This window comes from Mustela lutreola, chromosome 6 (genome assembly GCF_030435805.1).
Source record: "Mustela lutreola isolate mMusLut2 chromosome 6, mMusLut2.pri, whole genome shotgun sequence".
Classification (NCBI taxonomy): domain Eukaryota; kingdom Metazoa; phylum Chordata; class Mammalia; order Carnivora; family Mustelidae; genus Mustela; species Mustela lutreola.
This window is the reverse complement of record NC_081295.1, coordinates 31777577-31795550: the sequence shown is the minus strand read 5'-3', so window position 1 is coordinate 31795550 and position 17974 is coordinate 31777577. Positions and strand designations below refer to the sequence as shown.

General features: G+C 44.1%; 1 protein-coding gene across 4 annotated transcripts in view; it reads right to left on the bottom strand.

Annotated features, from left to right (window-relative positions):
* Window positions 1-17974, bottom strand: part of FAXC (failed axon connections homolog, metaxin like GST domain containing) — a 75949-nt gene that overhangs the window by 12619 nt on the left and 45356 nt on the right. For all 4 annotated transcript variants that reach the window (XR_009354539.1, XM_059177027.1, XM_059177026.1 and 1 more), the window contains one exon: window positions 4734-4850. Coding sequence is in view for 3 of the 4 variants with exons in the window: in XM_059177027.1 (XP_059033010.1) it covers window positions 4734-4850 (117 nt within the window). In the remaining variant the exon portion in view is untranslated. The remainder of the gene's footprint in view (window positions 1-4733; window positions 4851-17974) is intronic.

Here is a 17974-nt window from a genome sequence, read left to right as displayed (position 1 = left end):
TAAGGTACATTAGTGAAGTACTAATGAGTGACTGGTGATATGCTTGGGTGGCTTGAGAGGCCATTTATCAGAAAGCCAAATGGTCCTCGACCCAGAGGTCACTCCCAAAAAGAATTTAAGAGCTTTTCTCTTAGAGGTCCTCCAAATGGAAATATTCCCTAATGCTCTTTGAAAAAAAGTGATTAATTTTTTATCTATCTATCTATCTATCTATTTATTTATTTTGCATCACTGCAATTTCTCTAATGTTCAAAAACATTTTGGGGTGCCTGGGTGGCTCAGTGGGTTAAAGCCTCTGCCTTCGGCTCAGGTCGTGATCCCAGAGTGCTGGGATGGAGCCCCACATCGGGTTCTCTGCTCAGCGGGGAGCCTGCTTCCCCCTCCCTCTCTCTCTGCCTGCCTCTCTGTCTACTTGTGATCTTTATCTGTCAAATAAATAAATAAAATCTTTAAAAAAAAAATGTTTTGTACAATTTGACACTGAAAACGTTGTCTACCAGCCCCAGAACCCAGGACTCTGTTTCTCCCAGCTGCCAACTGTGTGCGGCAGGAATGAGCGTGAGGGAGAAGTGCGGGGTGGGGGTTGGGGGGAAGAGGGCCAGCAGGTCCCAGCAGCACCTGTCCAGCCCTCAGGCATTAACCAGCAAGTATTTGGAAATCATGGGGCTGGCACCCCCACACGCTTATTACAGGCATTTCCTCGGCACCCCCCACTACTGCAGACCTGTGTGAAGGGCTGACCTCACGGAGAGCCCTGCTTGCTCTCTTCGGCATTCTGTCACAGGGCAGGAAGGCCACAGAGCATATCCTCTTCAGAAAAGTTTGAAATAAATTTGAATGGTGTGACGAAGACACCACCTTCCCCTATATCCTATGCCCTGGCTACATTCTGGACTTGTTCTTGTTTCACATAATTGAAGCTAAAGGGGAGGGGCACCTGGGTGGCTTAGCAGTTAAGCACCTGCCTTTGGCTCAGGTCATGATCCCGGGGTCCTCGGATCAAGCCCCGCACTGGGCTCCCAGGTCAGTGAGCCTGCTTCTCCCTCTCCCTCTGCCTGCTGCTCCCCTTACCTGTGTTTTCTCTCTCTTTCTGTCAAATAAATAAATAAAATCTTAAAAAAAAAATAGAAAGCAAGTTAGCTATACAGACCAAGAGCTTAGACCTTTTGAGATAGAAATTCCTCAACTAGAAATTTGGCTTAAGAAAATAACCAGAGATAAGCAAGAATATATTTTTATACAATATTCACTAGAGAACATTAGTTTAAAAATTATGTGAAACAAGAACAAGTCCAGAAAGAAAAGATTAATCACATCGATTACAATGTAGCCAGGGCATAGGATATTATCTAACTACTACATATGTTGCTTTAAAGCATATTTAACAACAAGGGAAATGGCCATGATACATAGTTAATTAAAACTACAGGTTTATAAGTGTATCAACATCATGATCCCAATTTTTCTAAAATATACACATACATGTACTTGATGAAAGATGAGGACACCAACCACAATATTAACAGTAGTTCTCTGTAAGTGACAGGGGGCACAAGTTCTATTTTTTAATTTTTCTGTCTTTTCTAAATTTTCTCCAGCAAGGAAATATTTCATGTATCTACATCTATAATACACAAACACATACTAAGTATATTTTAAGAACGGCTTAATATTCAAAGTCTATCCTCTTACTCCCTTAAATTAAGGAAAATTTCTCAATATTTTCGATGGTTCTGCTACACTATGTGGCTAGATACTGTAACTAATATCTAGGACCAAAAGCGAATATTATACACACACACACACACACACACACACACACACACACTCACACATGTGGCAAGGCCAACAGTGCTTTGGATGTTCCAAAGCTAAGGCAGAAAACTGCCTGATCCAAGCTTTGATGCTCCTAGATTGCGCCAGTTCGGAAGCATACAGGTGATTCGTTGTTCCTGCTTCCCTTTCCTCTTGTTACTTCTTGGGCAAGTCTCCACCATAGAAAGAGCAAAGGTGGAGGAAGAAGTAGAAACCAAAGTAGTGGCTTGCCTTAGCAGCTGCCATCAGAAGGTTTGGAAGGCCATGCAACCAATGACCAAAATGGGATTTAGAGACCCTCTGTGGACTTTAACGATTCGTGCTACTCCCGGTTCCCAGGGAGAGCTGGAAGCTTCTAACTTGTTTAAGAACCAAAGTACACACAGCTACGTGCTAAAGTCCCTCACACATGGTGGTGTCAGATTCTCCCAAGTGTGTGGATCTTGGGTGAAACTCAAAATTGATCCTCCAAAAAGGCTGACCCATTTCTTTAAAAAGGACACTAAATGTCTCGAGTCCTTCCAGGAAGTAAAAGTGAAAAAGGACAAGTCATAAATAATTTAACAGAAGATGTTTCATTCCTGCAAGAAGGGATTCTATAGAATTTGATAGTTCTAGTCATAATGGATAATACCCAAATGCTTCTGACTAATAACAGATGACGTCAGCTGGGTATGTTCATGCATGTGGGCGTGTGTGTACAACTGAGTGTGTATGGGGTATGTGTGTATAGAAGTATGTAAGTAGATGTGGCAGTGTGTGTGCTTGTTGGTAAGAGTGGTGGCAGGAAATAGGAAGTAACAGGAATAGAGTGTGGATATACAATGTGAACTAAAGGGAACCAATATATCTTAGATGATTAAAATGAAGAGAAAGTATTTTAAATGCTACAAACATCACCAATAAGGTAACATATTTGATTTACTAACTTCTAACACATTGCAAGACAAGGAACATCTCTGTGCTGATCACATAGGAAATTAAATATCAGTCCATACTACCCCTAGCCTCACCCAGCCGAAGTTCTGGAAAACCTTCAGTCAATGCCTGCTCTATTCCAGCCAAGTCTGGTAATGTATCTGGAGACATCCTCACCAATGGGAGGATCTGGAGAATGACTTCTCCTGTCCTTTACCTGGCCTGAGCTTCTGGGCATGTACATGAATCACACCCACACATACACACACACAGAGCTACAGCCTTCCCCAACCTTCCTATACACCCACCTGTGACCACCATACGTGAGTGTTCACCTGCCTCAGTTTCTTGTCTGATTCTGCCTTGCTTGGTTCTGACCATCCATCCAGCAACATTAAAAACATGCTCTGCACTATTCACTGGTAACCTCGTCTACAACCCCAGCCTTCTCAGCTGGGGCATAAATACCTTGGTCAACTCTGTCACTCCCCTTCCCAAACCCAAATACTGAACTTTGATCCCTGTATCAGCAGCCCCCAGGTACCTGCTCAGGTACTTCTTCAAATTGGAGATGACTCAGGGCACCCGGGTGGCTCATTCAGTTTAAGTATCTGCCTTCAGCTCAGGGCATGATCCCAGAGTCCTGGGATAGAGCCCTGCATCAGGCTCCCTGCTCAGCGGGGAATCTGCTTCTCCCTCTCCCTCTGCCCTTCCTTCCCACCCCTGCTCCTGCTCTCTCTCTCTCTCTCTCTCAAATAGGTAAAATCTTTAAAAAAAAAAAAAATTGGAGCGGACTCCAAACAGTTCCCATTCTCGAGAGGAAGCCTCTCCCAGAGGCCCAGCTTTCATGTGCATTCCACCTGTTCAGTCTGCTCCCCGACACACACATACACCAAGATCTGGTCTTTTGATACCAACCCACGTTGAGCTTACTGTCCCTGCCCCTCGCCTACTTGAATTCAACTCTTGGCTTACCACCCCCCACATATATTCATTCATCCCCTAGGTCTGGTCCCATTCATCCGCACTTCTACCCACCCTCCCCAGTCCGTAATGTAACTGTGGCAGGCCTTACGGCCAAAATATACAACAATTACTACTACTAATAATAATAATAACATTTTATATGGTATCACACTATAAAACATTTGCGGACATTTCCCCTACTTTTCATAATCTTGAATTTCCTAGCTCTACTACTCTTAATGTATCATCTACAGATACCCACTGGAACAGGAGGAAAGAATGTACTCAAATGATGTAGAAACGTATGTACCTATACCTACACGTGAAATATGTAACACCAGTTCAGACTCAAAAACAGCATCGAGATGGGCAGTGAGTCCATCAGCCCCAGCCCACCATGTTTACGGCCGTACTCCGTAGAACGGAAAGTGGTGAGGCTCGGCACCAATGTCCCACAGAAATTAAGGAAGACCAACAAAATAAGGGCACGAGGTGGAATCCCAGCCCTGTTATCAACAAGTGTTAAGTCCACTGTGTAAGGAGCTGGTGTAATACACAGTACAATTTGCATCAACTTTGTTGAGAACATGGTCTAGGCAAGATGGCAGGTGAAAGTCTGGTCTTCCTTCAACCCCTACACATCCTGAGCATAATAAACTGACCTGGGGCACCTGGGTGGCTCAGTCATTAAGTGTCTGCCTTCGGCTCGGGTAATGATCCCAGGATCCTGGGATCGAGCCCCATATCTGGTTCCCTGCTCAGCGGGAAGCCTGCTTCTCCCTCACCTACTCCCCGTGTTTGTGTTCCCTCTCTCGCTGTCTCTCTCTCTCTGTCAATAAATAAATAGAACCTTTAAAAATAACAATAATAATAAAAAATTAAATAAACTGACCCCAGCCCTGGACACCAGAGCCTGGTGTCTCCAAAAAGCACAGTCAAGTTCACAGGCATAGACCTAGAATTCTCCATTGTGTTACTCGTACCCTTCACCCCCACAGCAATTCCTAAAGCCTGAAGAAGTTTGTAGGGCTTGCCTTTGATCAGCCGCTCAGGTCTTGTCCCAGGTAAGGTCCACATTGCCTGTGCCAAGTGTCCAAAGACAGTGGCGTCCAGAGTAGAAAGCTTGGGCCCCATGATGTACTTCTTGTCACCTGCAGCAGACAGAGCAGAGAGGTCACTGGGCTGGCCTGCACTGCCCCACGTGGTCACCGTGGCATTGGGCGCACTCGAATTATAGGTTCATTTAACTCTTGTCAAAAGCTTTGCAGAGTCAAAATGCACGTACCCCCTTTTTCTTTAAAAAAAAAAAAAAGAAGCAAAAATGAAACAAATTAATTCTGTGATGGACCAATCCATACAGTAGCAAAACAGGGAAGTAACTGGGAACATATCAAGAAAAGCACATAAGGGAGGAAGGTTCATGGGGAAAGGGAGATCTTATCACCCACAGACCTCTGGAGGTCGCTCCTTGTCTCAAACTCAAGGAACTAAAACTTGAGATGCTTGAGAATGCCTGGAAATATGCTTAACCACTCTCAAAGGTAACCCACAACCAGCACACCAACGTCAGCACCTATTTTATTAAATTAATACATGTCCTCAGAAGAATTCAAGAAGCCGGGGCTGCATGGCAAGGTTTTCCGTGCTGTTCCACGGTCTTGGCAATGCTCTCAGCACTGAGCACCAGCTCCCATGAGAAGGACTACAGAAAGAAAAACTATGGAATTACAGGCCCAGCCCTGAGATCGGGCTCACACACAACGAGGTGTCACACCCCTGCTCCCAGTCTCTCCTTTTCCATCACTGCTGAGCCAGCTCAGTCTTCATCAGCTGGACCATCTCCTCCGACCTGTTACAATTGTCCCAGGTCGTGTGCAGAGCCACTGACAGGCGCTGTAGCAAACGAAGGCCACACAGGCAGAACTGGATCCACCTCATTCACATCCTGGCAGCACCGTGATTCACTGTGGGAGCCTGCTCGGTACTGACCCTCTCCGAGCCTCAGTTTGCCTATCTGGAAAATGGGGATGATAGTAACACTCATTGTCTAGGGCGACTGTCAGGATGAATGGCATCATGCACGAGGAGCACTTAGCGCCCTATGTCAGTACCTCAAGCATTAGCTTTCATGAGCGCAGCCCCTGGTCCTCCAGCCCATTCCGTTCCCCACCCGACTTAAATCACACAAAGTCCTCTCTTCACCACGTCACTCCCCTTCACAAACACCATCAATGGGCTATGAAATGGGTTATGAAATAAAGTCCAAACTTGGAATTCAAGGCTCATTAGGCTCTGCCTCCAACCCAGGTTCCAGTTTTCTCTGCCGCTCCTCCCTCCCTCTAGCAAACCTGGGCAACGCTGCCCATTCCCCAGCACACTCCATGCTTCCTAAGGACGCATCTTTGCCCACGCTGTGCCCACCCCTGTCCCTGCCCCCCACAACCTGTATGCGCTCCCCACTTCTCTCCATCTGGTAAATTCTATCCATGCTTCAAGGTCCAGCACGAGCCTCCTTCCAAAGCTTCCTCTGTCTATTCTATCCGGTGCTAACAGGAGTCTTCAGTGCAGCCAGCCCTGTGTTCAAATGCTGCGGTTACACATAAACCTTGTAAGGCCTTTTACACCTACCAACCTTAATTTCTTGAGCCATAAAATGGGAGGAATTGCTGGTTGTTTAGGCGAATAAGGGAGATGACTGGAGGTGAGCACACAGCAGAGAGGTCTCGCCTCTGCTCGCCCACTCTCCCGAGTGACATTTCTTCCATACTGTGCTACGTGCTGTTTGTTTGTGCATTTTATCTTTCCAACTAAATGGTAAGTTTTTTGGGAGTGAGAATAAGTTCTTATTTTTATTAAACAGACGCTAATGCAATGTTTACTACATACCAGGCATGGTTCTAAATGCTGCACCCATTTCACTGTTTTTGAGGGGCACGTTGATAAAATCAAGTATCTGATGCCTGCCTATAAATGAGCTAGAAGGAGAAATGGCTGGAGTTGGGAATGAGAGCTAACAGACCGACACAGTAAGATACAAGCATACGGAAATGTATCAGATCAACATTTGTTCCCCTTAAACTTACATAATGTTTTATGTCAATTATATCCAATTTTAAAAATAAGTTGAAAACAACAAAAAAATAACAAATGGAGCTAGAGATTATCTTTAAAAAGATCACTTCTACTCTATATTCCACAGGGATCAAGGAATACCCCACAATATCCTGAACCTAACCAAACTGTCTATTCTGGTGAGGACAAGTAAGTGGTCCTCCCCTTGACAAAAGTAACAAAGCAAACCCGGGTGAATCATCTGTTCTCAAGAGTGTCAGTTATTTTCCTGGGGCACCTGGATGGCTCAGTTGTTTGCGTCCACCCCTGGTTTCAGGTCAGGTCATAGTCTCAAGGTTGTGAGACTGAGCCCCACCTTGGGCTCTGTGAGCAGAATCTGTTCAAGAGTCTCTCTCTGGGGCACCTGGGTGGCTCAGTCCGTTAAGCATCTGCCTTTGGCTCGGGTCATGATCCCAAGGTCCTTGGATTGAGCCCTGAGTCAGGCTCCCTGCTCGTCAGGGAGTCTGCTTCTCCCTCTCCCTCAGCCCCTCTCCCTACTTGTGCACCTGCACACATGCTCACTCTCTCTAATAAATAAAATCTTTAAAAAAATTTTTTTCTCTCTCCTGTCTCCCTCCCTGTCAGCCCACCACTCTCTACTCTCTCTCTCTCTAAAAAAATAAAATCCTAAATTTAAAAAAAAGTGTCAGTTATTGCTTAATGCACCCTGCTGGCTCCATGCCCTGGCCTTAGTGCTGGTATTAGTGATGCAGGTTGGCCAAGGGACCCTGACCCTGAGCTCTCATGCCACCCTGCGTGGGCAGGAGGGGCGTGCCCACCAGTGATCCGATAGGATGGTGCCAGGGCTCAGCCCAGTCGAGGCCCAAATGTTCAGAAGCCACAACGCAGAAGCCATGAGACAGTTGGAGGCACAACTGGGAAAAGGACCACACACTGTTTAAAGAGAAGAAAAGCAAGACAGAGGACAGCTGTAGGGGCTTCCTGCTCAAAAGAAAAAAAAAAAAAAGAAAAAGAAAAAAAAGAAAATGTTGCTCTCCTTAATTTGATTTTTTTTTAAGATTTTTTTTTTTTTTTAATTTGACAGAGAGAAACCACAAGTAGATGGAGAGGCAGGCAGAGAGAGAGAGAGGGAAGCAGGCTCCCTGCTGAGCAGAGAGCCCCATGCGGGACTCGATCCCAGGACCCTGAGATCATGACCTGAGCCAAAGGCAGCGGCTCAACACACTGAGCCACCCAGGCGCCCCTTTAATTTGATTTTTAAAAAGAGAGAGAGAAAGAGGGATTGTCTAAGGAAAATGCCAGAATGAAGTGTGTAAATCGAGAGCTGTTGTAGAACCCAAAGACTTTGGAGGCAAGAGGGAAAAAAAAACATGGATAAAACAGAACAAAACAAAAACTTGGGAACCTAAAAATAGAGCACCTGGACCTTGATTAAAAAAAAAATTAATTAAAAAAATGTAATCATTTGGGGCCACCTGGGTGGCTCATTGGATTAAGCATTTGTCCTCAGCTCAGGTCATGATCCCAGGGTCTTGGGATGAGCTCCGCATCGGGCTCCCTTAAGCCTCTGTCTTTGGCTCAGGTCATGATCTCAGGGTCCTGGGATCGAGCCCCGCATCGAGATCTCTGCTTGGCAGGGAGCCTGCTTCTCTCTCTCTCTCTCTCTCTCTCTGCCTACTTGTGATCTCTCTCTCTGTCAAATAAATAAATAAAATGTTTAAAAGAAAAAAAAAAAAGGGGGGGGGGGGGAGTCTGCTTCTCCCTCTGCCCTTCTCCCTGCTTGTGCTCGCTCTCTCTCTGATAAATGAATAAAATCCTAAAAAAAAAAAAACCAAAAAAAAGTAATCATTTGAATACATAAACCAACTCTGCATACAGTATCTAACCTGAATTTCCCAGTTGGCATCAGAACATCAACACCGAAAAGTCATGGATTTAGTTAGCAACAGAACTGGGCCAAGAAGGCTGGCTCCCAGGTCTTCAGACCTCCGGCCACAGGCTCCTTGTTCTGTGTAAATGGGCCCCACAGGTCATCATCTCAGAGGTTAACACCCCCGGAGGGTTGAGCTATAATCATTTACCAAAAACACTGCTTTAGAGAGGGAGAAGTACAGAAAACAGGAAAAAAAAGAAAGAAAAAGAGTCTGGGGTTTTTTAAAGGTGCTTCCAAAAAAACTGATAGAATTTAGCATTTGTGGAAAATGTTGAATGGTAGAATCAAAGTCACACACACACCAGTAATAAATTTTAAAAATATCAAAATATTTTTTAAATTTATTAAATTTTAAAAGTTTACTGTTACTGTAAAAATGTACTGTTACTGAAAAGTGCTCAAGTACCAAATGGCAGAAAGCTTTTTAAAAACCTGATCTTGAAACTTACAGAAAAGCTACAAAAATAACAGAGCTCCTGTGTACCCCTCAGCTGGCTTCGGCCAATATCAATATCTTAGACTATCACAGTCCAAGTATCAAAACTAAAAAATTAACATTAACGCACTATTAACTGCACTATAGACTCCATTCACATTTTATTCATTTTTCAATAATACCCTTTTGTGTTGCAAGAGCCAGTCTAGGATCCCACACTGCTTGTAGGTGTCCTTACTCCCTCCTCCAATCCACAAACACCCCAGTCTCTCCTTGTCTTGCATAACCCTGAGACTTATAAAGAATACTGGCCAGTTATTTTGTACAACGTTCATCAATTTGAGTTCACCTACGGTTTTTCATGATTAGATCAGGTCACGTATTTTTGCCAAGAATCCTATGGAAGTCTTAATGTCACCTTCTGTGTTGGCTACTTTTATGCGTCCATGTGACTGGGTCGTGGAGTGCTTATTTGGCCAAACATAATTCTGGGTGTCTTTGTGAGGGTGTTTTGGATGAGGTTAACATTTAAGTGGCAGACTAAGTATCGCAGATTACCCTCTCTGGTGTGGGTGGGCCTCATCCAATCAGTTGAAGGCCTTTTAAAAGAGTGGGGGGGGTTGCTGATTCTCCCCAGGAAGAATTCCTAAGAATTCTCCTAAGGGAGAAATCCTTTTGCCTTCAAAAGGGAACATGGGGTTTTTCCCGCCTTTGGACTCAGGCGGAAACATGGGCTCTTCCTGGAGCTGAGCCTGCAGGCCTTTGGATTGGAACCACACCCTCTACTCTCCTGGGTCTCCATCATGGGGTCACCCTAAAGACCTTGAGACAGGCCCCCTTCCATAACCTCCTTACAAATTTTTATACTAAATATATATATATCTCAAATATATATGTATATGTTTACATACATCCTACTGGTCTGTTTCTCTGAAGAAACCTGACTAATATACCTCCTCAGGGCCTCCTAGCAGAAGGACCACAATGTCCATGTGTCTTATCACGGTGATGTTAACCTTGAATATGTGGTGAAGGTGGTACCTGTGAGGTTTCCTCACTGTAGGGTACTACTTTTCCTTTGCAACTAATAATCCTGGATGAGATCTTTTGAAACAGTATGAATACCATGTTTCCCTGCAAAGTCTGGCCCATTGATTTCAGCATCCACTAGGGGATGTTTTCTGAAACAATTATTATTATGTTTGCCTCGTCAGGATTTTCTATTTTTCTCACTCCTCCTACATTTATTGATTAGAATTCTACTACTCCCTGCATCCCCCATTTACTAATGTATTCAATTATTTATTTATGTAAGTATGTGTTCATCAGTACTTATTTTATTCTATGGCTTATAATCCAGTACTTTCATTATATATTTTATCGCTCAAATTGTTCTAGCTTTGGCCTTTTGGACACTGGCAGGAAGTCATTTTAAGAGGGAAATTGAATTTAGATTTGACTCTGCTTAGAGACAAAGAGGCCAAGCTAAGGTCTCTCAAGACTGCAACATTCCCAGCTTTCACCAAGTGGTTCCAGATCTTGCGGCCAGACGTTGCAAAAACAAAACACTAAGGGCATTTCTGAAGGGCACTGAAAGAACAGGCTTGGGGGACAAGGCAACTCAAGCTTCCTTTTCAGTAGGTAAACTATCCCCGCTGGCTTCTATAGGAAGGGACAGAAGCAGCTGAGAGAAACCTGAGTCCCTGTGACTCCTTGCCAGCCTCCAGGTTAGGAGTAAGGACCAGAACACTGGTGAGCAGAAATGATGGTTGAAAATATCAGAAACCCTAGGAGGTGAGGGATATCAGGTTCCCTGAGAAATTCTCCACCAGAGGCCAGTCTCCACATGCCTAGAAAACCTCCGTGAGGATGCAAAGCCCTCCTGACCGTGAGAGCAAGCCCACGTCACAGGAGAGTGTGGAGTACATCCAGCCAATGAAGGCAAGGTGAGTTTGGGTGCCCAGGGTGATTTCACAGGACTCCATGCCTGGATCTTCAAGTGGCCATTAGGGAGCAGAGACCAGTGAGGACATGCAAGGACAGTGACCAAACAGGGGAGAGGGGCCATGCAGACGCGCCCATGGCAGGGGCAATTAGAGTTGGTCACACTGAGGGTAGGGGATACTAGCTAGTCCTTGGTATTTCTAGAATGTGATCCTACCTCTCTTGGGTGGTCTGGGTAGCTCTTCTCCATGGCAAAAGCTGTGATGCAGATGCAGTTACCATTGGGGACCCCAAAGATGACCACAAATTGGGTGGGGAGTGCAAAGTCAAGAATAACAAAAACGTTCTGGAGCCCTAAAGGATATTTGCTCTTTGTACCTCAGACTTGAGCTGTGATTGGATTTTATAAGATCACTGGTCAAAATCTTAAGTGACCCCATTCATCCAAGGTTGCTTATCCTGACCTCCAAGCCTGAGCCGGCTCTTACCACACTATCTTCCACTTCTTCTGTCGTGGACAGCAACACAGGGCTGACCAGGAGACACCAGGACACAACAAAGATGAGGACAGAGCACGTTGGCCAGCTTCCTCCCCCTCACCAAGGACAGCCTGAGGAAATGGGTAGGACATGATGGGGAAGAGTGAATATGGAGAGCAGAGCCACACAGTTGTCCAGGGAGAACTAAGTCAACATGGAGTCTGAGAAGAACGGTCAGAATCCAAGCCTGAAGATTCAGACCAAACTGAGAGAACAAGCTGTAGAGTTGAAGCAAACCAGGCTTGGTGAGCAGGGGAACCCAGGGAAGAGGAGAAAAAAAGAGCGCAATCATGGGTCTTACAAGTCTCACTTAGAGGGCGGGACCATGTAACAACGCAACTAAGAAAGTGCTCCTGGTCCTAGGCTGTTTCCTGCTCCCTCTCCTCGGGGAGGATGAGTGAGAGCTGACAGCTGTTAACTCCCCCCAGTCCCAGGCAGAACAAGAGGAGGTGTGACTAGCGTGAATGCTCTATTTCCGTCACGCATACTGGAGGCTCATCCCATCCTCTCCTCCACCCCTGCATCAAATAATTTCCTCTTAGCCAACCTAAACCTTCCCATCAGACTCAGTTCAGGTGGTCTGTCCTCCAGTCTGCGAAGACCACGCGCATGGTCCTGGCGCAGAAGTCCCTCCCGCTGGGCACTCGTCCGCTAAACCCCAGAGGCACGACCGCTCAGAGCAAGGCTGCTCAGAGAACAGTCTGAGCCCCTCAGCATCACAGACTCTCAAGTCCCATCTACTGAATGAGAATGTCTGGGAGTGGGACTGGAAAATCTGTGTTTTAACAAGTTTTCAGGTTAGTAAAAACCACCTTGGCGAGCCTGCAGTTCTTGGGCCATATTTTAGGTGCAATTTTATCCTCTATGTTAACTAACTAGAATTTAAATGAAAACTTGGGGAAAAAAAAATCTTTTTAATAGCACTGTTCCAAGTGATTCTTATCGTGCTGGAGTTTGAGAAGTACTGGTCTGGACTAGATCAGTGAGTGGTCTTGAACTCGAGCATGCCTCATAATCACCTGGAGGCCTTTTTAGAAACATGGAATGACGCCGCCACCCCCCACCTGGAATTTCTGATTCGGCAGGTGTGACTCAAGAATGCATTTCTACAGGGTGCCTGCATGGCTCAATCGGTTAAGCATCCAACTCCTCTTGATCTCAACTCAAGTCCTGATCTCAGGATCGTGGGTTCAAGCCCTGCACTAGGCTCCATGATGGAGCCAACTTTAAAAAAAAAAAAACCCAAAACCCAAAAAAATACAACTGTATTTCTAACAGATCCCAGATAATGCTGATGCTAGAACCACGGATCTAGCGCACCAATAGGTAATTCCCACATACTATCTCATAGTCTGCCCTATGTGTGTGCACTAGCTCCTCAAGTAGTTTTTTGGCTCTTTGAGGGCAAATAACCCTCAGTTTTACTTTTCTGTCCATTGGGTACCTATCTATCACAGTAGAAATTGCCAATTAGGTGATCATAGCCTTAATTATGTGTAATCTTTGTCCTTTCTTAAAATGGAGAGCTATTTCTTGTAAGTATTTCAAGATAGAATAATGTGAAAGTACTTTGCAAACTAGCGGTGCTATTTTAACATTAGAAATGATCTTCTACTCATCACCAGTAATCAGAACACAAGTACTGACCATGGATAGAACCAGTCCAATATCTCTGCCAGGATAGAAATTCCTTCTCCCACTTCCCCACCCCATATGTCCCAGCCCTCGCCCTGCTAGAGACATCTCTATCCCTTCTTGGGCAGGACAGACTAGTCTATGATTAGACAGTTGCTTACACTGAAACAAAATATGACTCCTTAGAAATTCCATCACTGATCCCAGTTCTTTCCTCTGAGATCACACAAAGAATTTATGGCCATATTTACTCTACCCACTCCTAGGAAAGTAAATCTCTACTAACATACTTCTAAGCAAAAGCTGACCATGGGCACATATATCACTATGGAATTGTGGGTAGAAAGTTTACTTCAAGGTTTTGGAAATCACTGTAGAAATGAATCTCTGACTCATATCTGTTCCCTCCCTTACTAATTTTGTTCTTGTTTTCCACTGATCACTGTCAATTCTGCTTCTGTCATTTAGGTAAATTTCTTATAAGAGGCAGAGAAAGGGCTTTGCTAGAAAATGTAAGTTCAAGAGAGAAATGAAAGAAAATAGTCAAAAAATTTTCAAGCACTTATTTTTCTATTAGTCTAAGAAATAAAGAGTAATTGCATATTTCAACCACACGGTTCCTTATACTTGAGCATTGATATGACTTAGAAGCAGAAAAGTCCAGTGAAGTCAATGAGGACATCACCCATATTTCCTGTTGTCCTTCTCTCACCTTTAGTTAACTGGGAATTTGAGGAAAATTGGGGGAAAAAAGATTTTTTAGCACTCTCCCCAAAGATAGTACACTTTACATCCAACCTTCAAAGAACGGACATTAAGCTCTTTTTCTGCATGTGAATCTCCAAAAGAGCAAAGCTACAGGGAAAAATAAAATCTACTTTTTATTCTGTTACACTCCTGATCAGACTCCCTTTGTCAGGCAATTTCCTTTAAAGAGCTCTTGCTCATACTCCTAGCATATTCTAAAATTGCTGTGCATGTGATTCTTTCCGTTATGGGGAGAAAGGGGTTGCTATCTTATATGTGAGGTTATAAACCATTGGGGAACACACCAGAAGCAGCACCTACATTTAATCCCTCCTCAGATTTAATTTTTGGAAAGCAACCAGATACTCCTGCAATTTTCTGTAGGATTCTCTGAAAGAACCCACAGAACGAATTTTTCTCAGCTTGTATGATCTTGACCCTGTCTCCACTGACCAAAACCAATCACCTCACCTCTTCAGATTCCCTAGGATGAGACAGGAAGTACATCTCTTCCCCACAATAAGGAAAGAGCTGCACTTGCTCTTCTGTGCATCAGCCCTCTTGAGGTGACTGAGTACCTCTGACTTCCACATACCCAAAGCCTCCATGGGCATATGCTATAACTTTAGAAAACTGGGATGAAGGATTGGCACCAGTTGTTGAAAAACTTCCCACATGGGAAATCTAGATTAGGAAAGTATTCCTCAGGAGGAGGCAAATGCCTGGTCAGTCTCATATCCTAATTTAATATCAACGAACAACAGCTCCTGGAAATCAGAACGAACTACAACTACATCTCTAATGGTGACATAAGGTTACTGACTCACCAACGATAAGCCTTATTTCTCTCTCCTTGAAGTCGCTGCCATATTGTTGCTTCTGAGTCTGACTGCACATTGGTCTGAAATCTGAGGGGTATGAACGTCATTGGGTCCCCCCAGACTCCCCTTCCCCAGTATACCTTCTGAGGGTAAAGAACAGAGGTCACTCAAACTACATCTCAGGAGAGGCTTTCCCCTTAATTTCATTTCAGCCTTGGCTGCCTTGTATTTGGACAAAGGAATCAGTTGTTCCATCTCTTAATTCAATAAAGACTATCTGGTAGCTCCCACATTCTGGTTTGGCTAATGAAACAATATATCAGGCAGAACTTAATGTCATATCAAAATTTAAGTTCAAATCCTTCTGTAAGGAACTTATCCTTTTGAGATAGCTGACTGGTCATACGTTCCCATGGGAGGTTTTGAGTTTGGCATCAGGGCCACAGGAGCAGACTCCACAATCATGAAGAACTTTTATTCATTTTGTGGTTTCACTAAACTAAGGTTTCACCTTAGTTGGAACCCAGGATCCTCACCCATTTTCAAACATCAGAGCAAGCAACAAAAATGGGTAAAGATCTTTAACCACCACAACTGTTTAAGGCCTGCCCAGAGTGATGGATCTTACTCAGATTCACTCAATAGGCACAGATCTCTTGAGGTGAAATCAAGTTACCACAGAATGGGAATCAAGGGGCGCCTGGGTGGCTCAGTCGGTTAAGCGTCATGATCTCAGGGTCATGAGATTGAGCCCCACACTGTGCCCCATGCTGGGCATGGGGATGTCTTCTCCATTTCCCTGAGCCCCTCCACTATGCCTCAATCAATTAATCAATCAATCAAGGAATCCTATATATTCTCAAATGACATACCCATGACTATGCTAAACATGCTATCAAAATTCTGTGTGATGCCCAATGCAGGACTGAGTTTTTACCCTACTTTATAGGAGACCTATTACTCCTATACTGAATGCTTTCTTCCAGGTATCCTAACCATTAGATGGGTTAAAATGTGCCCCATAGCTCTCTCCTCAGAGCAGACTGCTTTCTCAAAGATCACCAAATCCAGAGACAGAAGCCTCCCACATGCCAAGCTCTATTACTTTGGCATAGATACAGATTTCTTCAGAGCCAAGATGAAAATAATCCTTTAAAAATCAGAATGGGCAATAATAATAGTATCTTGAGAGACAGAAAGATAAGATTCTACTTCTAAAAGATGTAAAACCTTTTATTTAAACAGCTTGAGGCAACTGAGATCTGATGTGTGCCACCCACCATCGCAGGATAAGTGCTCTTTCCTTGGCTGACAACCTGGCTTCCCTCTTCACAACTCAGCAGCAACTGGAAGAGTCTCCTACAGGGATTCATAGGATCGGAGTTATGTCCGTGTACTTACTGTTGCTGAATACCAAAGTACCCCAAAATGTAGCAGATTAAAACAACAAACATTTATTACCTCATAATTTCCATGGGTCAAGAATCCAGGCAGCCTCAGCTGGGTACCCCTAGCGCAGGGCGTCTCACTGATTTAATCAAGAAGTATTCAGGGTTGCAGTAACCTCAAGGCTTGACTCAGGGAGAGCGTTTCCAAACTCATTCCCGTGGCTGTCAACAGGCCTCAGGGGCTCACTGACTCTTGGCCAGAGATATTCATTCCCTGACACATGGACCTCTCTACAGAGCAGTTCATGACAGTGTGAGCGAGAGCAACAGCAGGAGAGAGAAGATGCCCAAGATGAAGTACAGTCTTTTTATGACCTCATCTTGGAAAGGATAGTCCATTGTTTTTGCCATATCCTATTTGCTGGGAACAAATCAATAAATCCAGCTTATACTCAGGGGGAGGGGATTACACAAGAAGATGATTACACAGAAGGCAGGGAACACTAGGGGCTATCTTGGAGGCTGCCTACTACAGAAGGAATTATTGGAGCTACAGTCCAGTGTCTGGAGGTTAAATGTCATGATCACTATAATTTATTCTAAAATGCACACTGGAAAAAAGAAAAAGAAACTGCTGAAGCAATATGACAATATATTAACAACTATGAAATCAAGGTGATGATAATAAAAAGTTATTCATGGTACTACTATTATACTTTCCTGTGTGTTTGAAAATTTTCCTAATTAAAAAAATCAAAATTACCTGATCTTTTTCAGTAACAGTGGATCAAGGGGAAAAACTGCATCAACAAGGCAAAATCCTAGATTACGTTAAATTAAAACATTTGGCAGATGTCCCTCAATGTTCAAATGTACAACACTAATCACTCCCCCCTCCCCGCGCAATCTAACGGTTAAATGAACTCAGCCACTTGGGGGTTATTTGATAAGTAGGGGTCCTGCCAGTATCATTGGAATGGTTCCTTGTGACTTTGTCTATATTGTGAACTCCGTGAAGAACAAAATCGTATCAGACAATGAGCCCTACTTAAATGTTAACACAGTACCCCCAATACCCAGCCCCTTGCCCTATACACAGTAGGTACACAGTAAATATATTTTTCAGTGAATGGCAACTATTTTATAATACCTTGCCCTTAAATCTTTTGGACCAGAGTCACCCCTCCCATATTTGATGGCATAGAACTCCAGGATGTAGAACTCTGGGGCTCAACCAAGGTGTTGTATAGGTATTTAAGCTATTTTCGCCCTGTCCCAGACAGCTACAGCTCACTGCTCCATGGAGGTAGGAGGGCCTCCTAACAGCCCAAAAAGTCAGATCCTTAAGTTCTCATAAGAGAACATCCAAGGCTAGACCACCAGGCTCCTAATGCAGGGAGAACCCTCTTTAACCAACAATATGGAAGAGCTACGTCACCACAGAGTTCAACATAAAACAGCTGACTCAGAACTAGCTGAAGTTTGCCTTCAACTTCTCCCCCTAGAACTAACCTACACTGCAAGGTGGGTCTATGAGGTGCCTGTGCTATGGTTGTTGGGTAAGTTATCAAAACCTCTAGGCTCTCCAAGCTCAATCCCTATAATAAATTGTATCAGGAAAAAATATAGAGAGGAACTACATTAAAGTAGTCCCCAGAAAAATGCCTTCAGAACAGCAATTCAGTTTATCAAGGAAAACTTACAAATGTTTACATTCAAAAACACTGTCTATAAAGGGGCACGTGGCAGGCTCAGTCTGT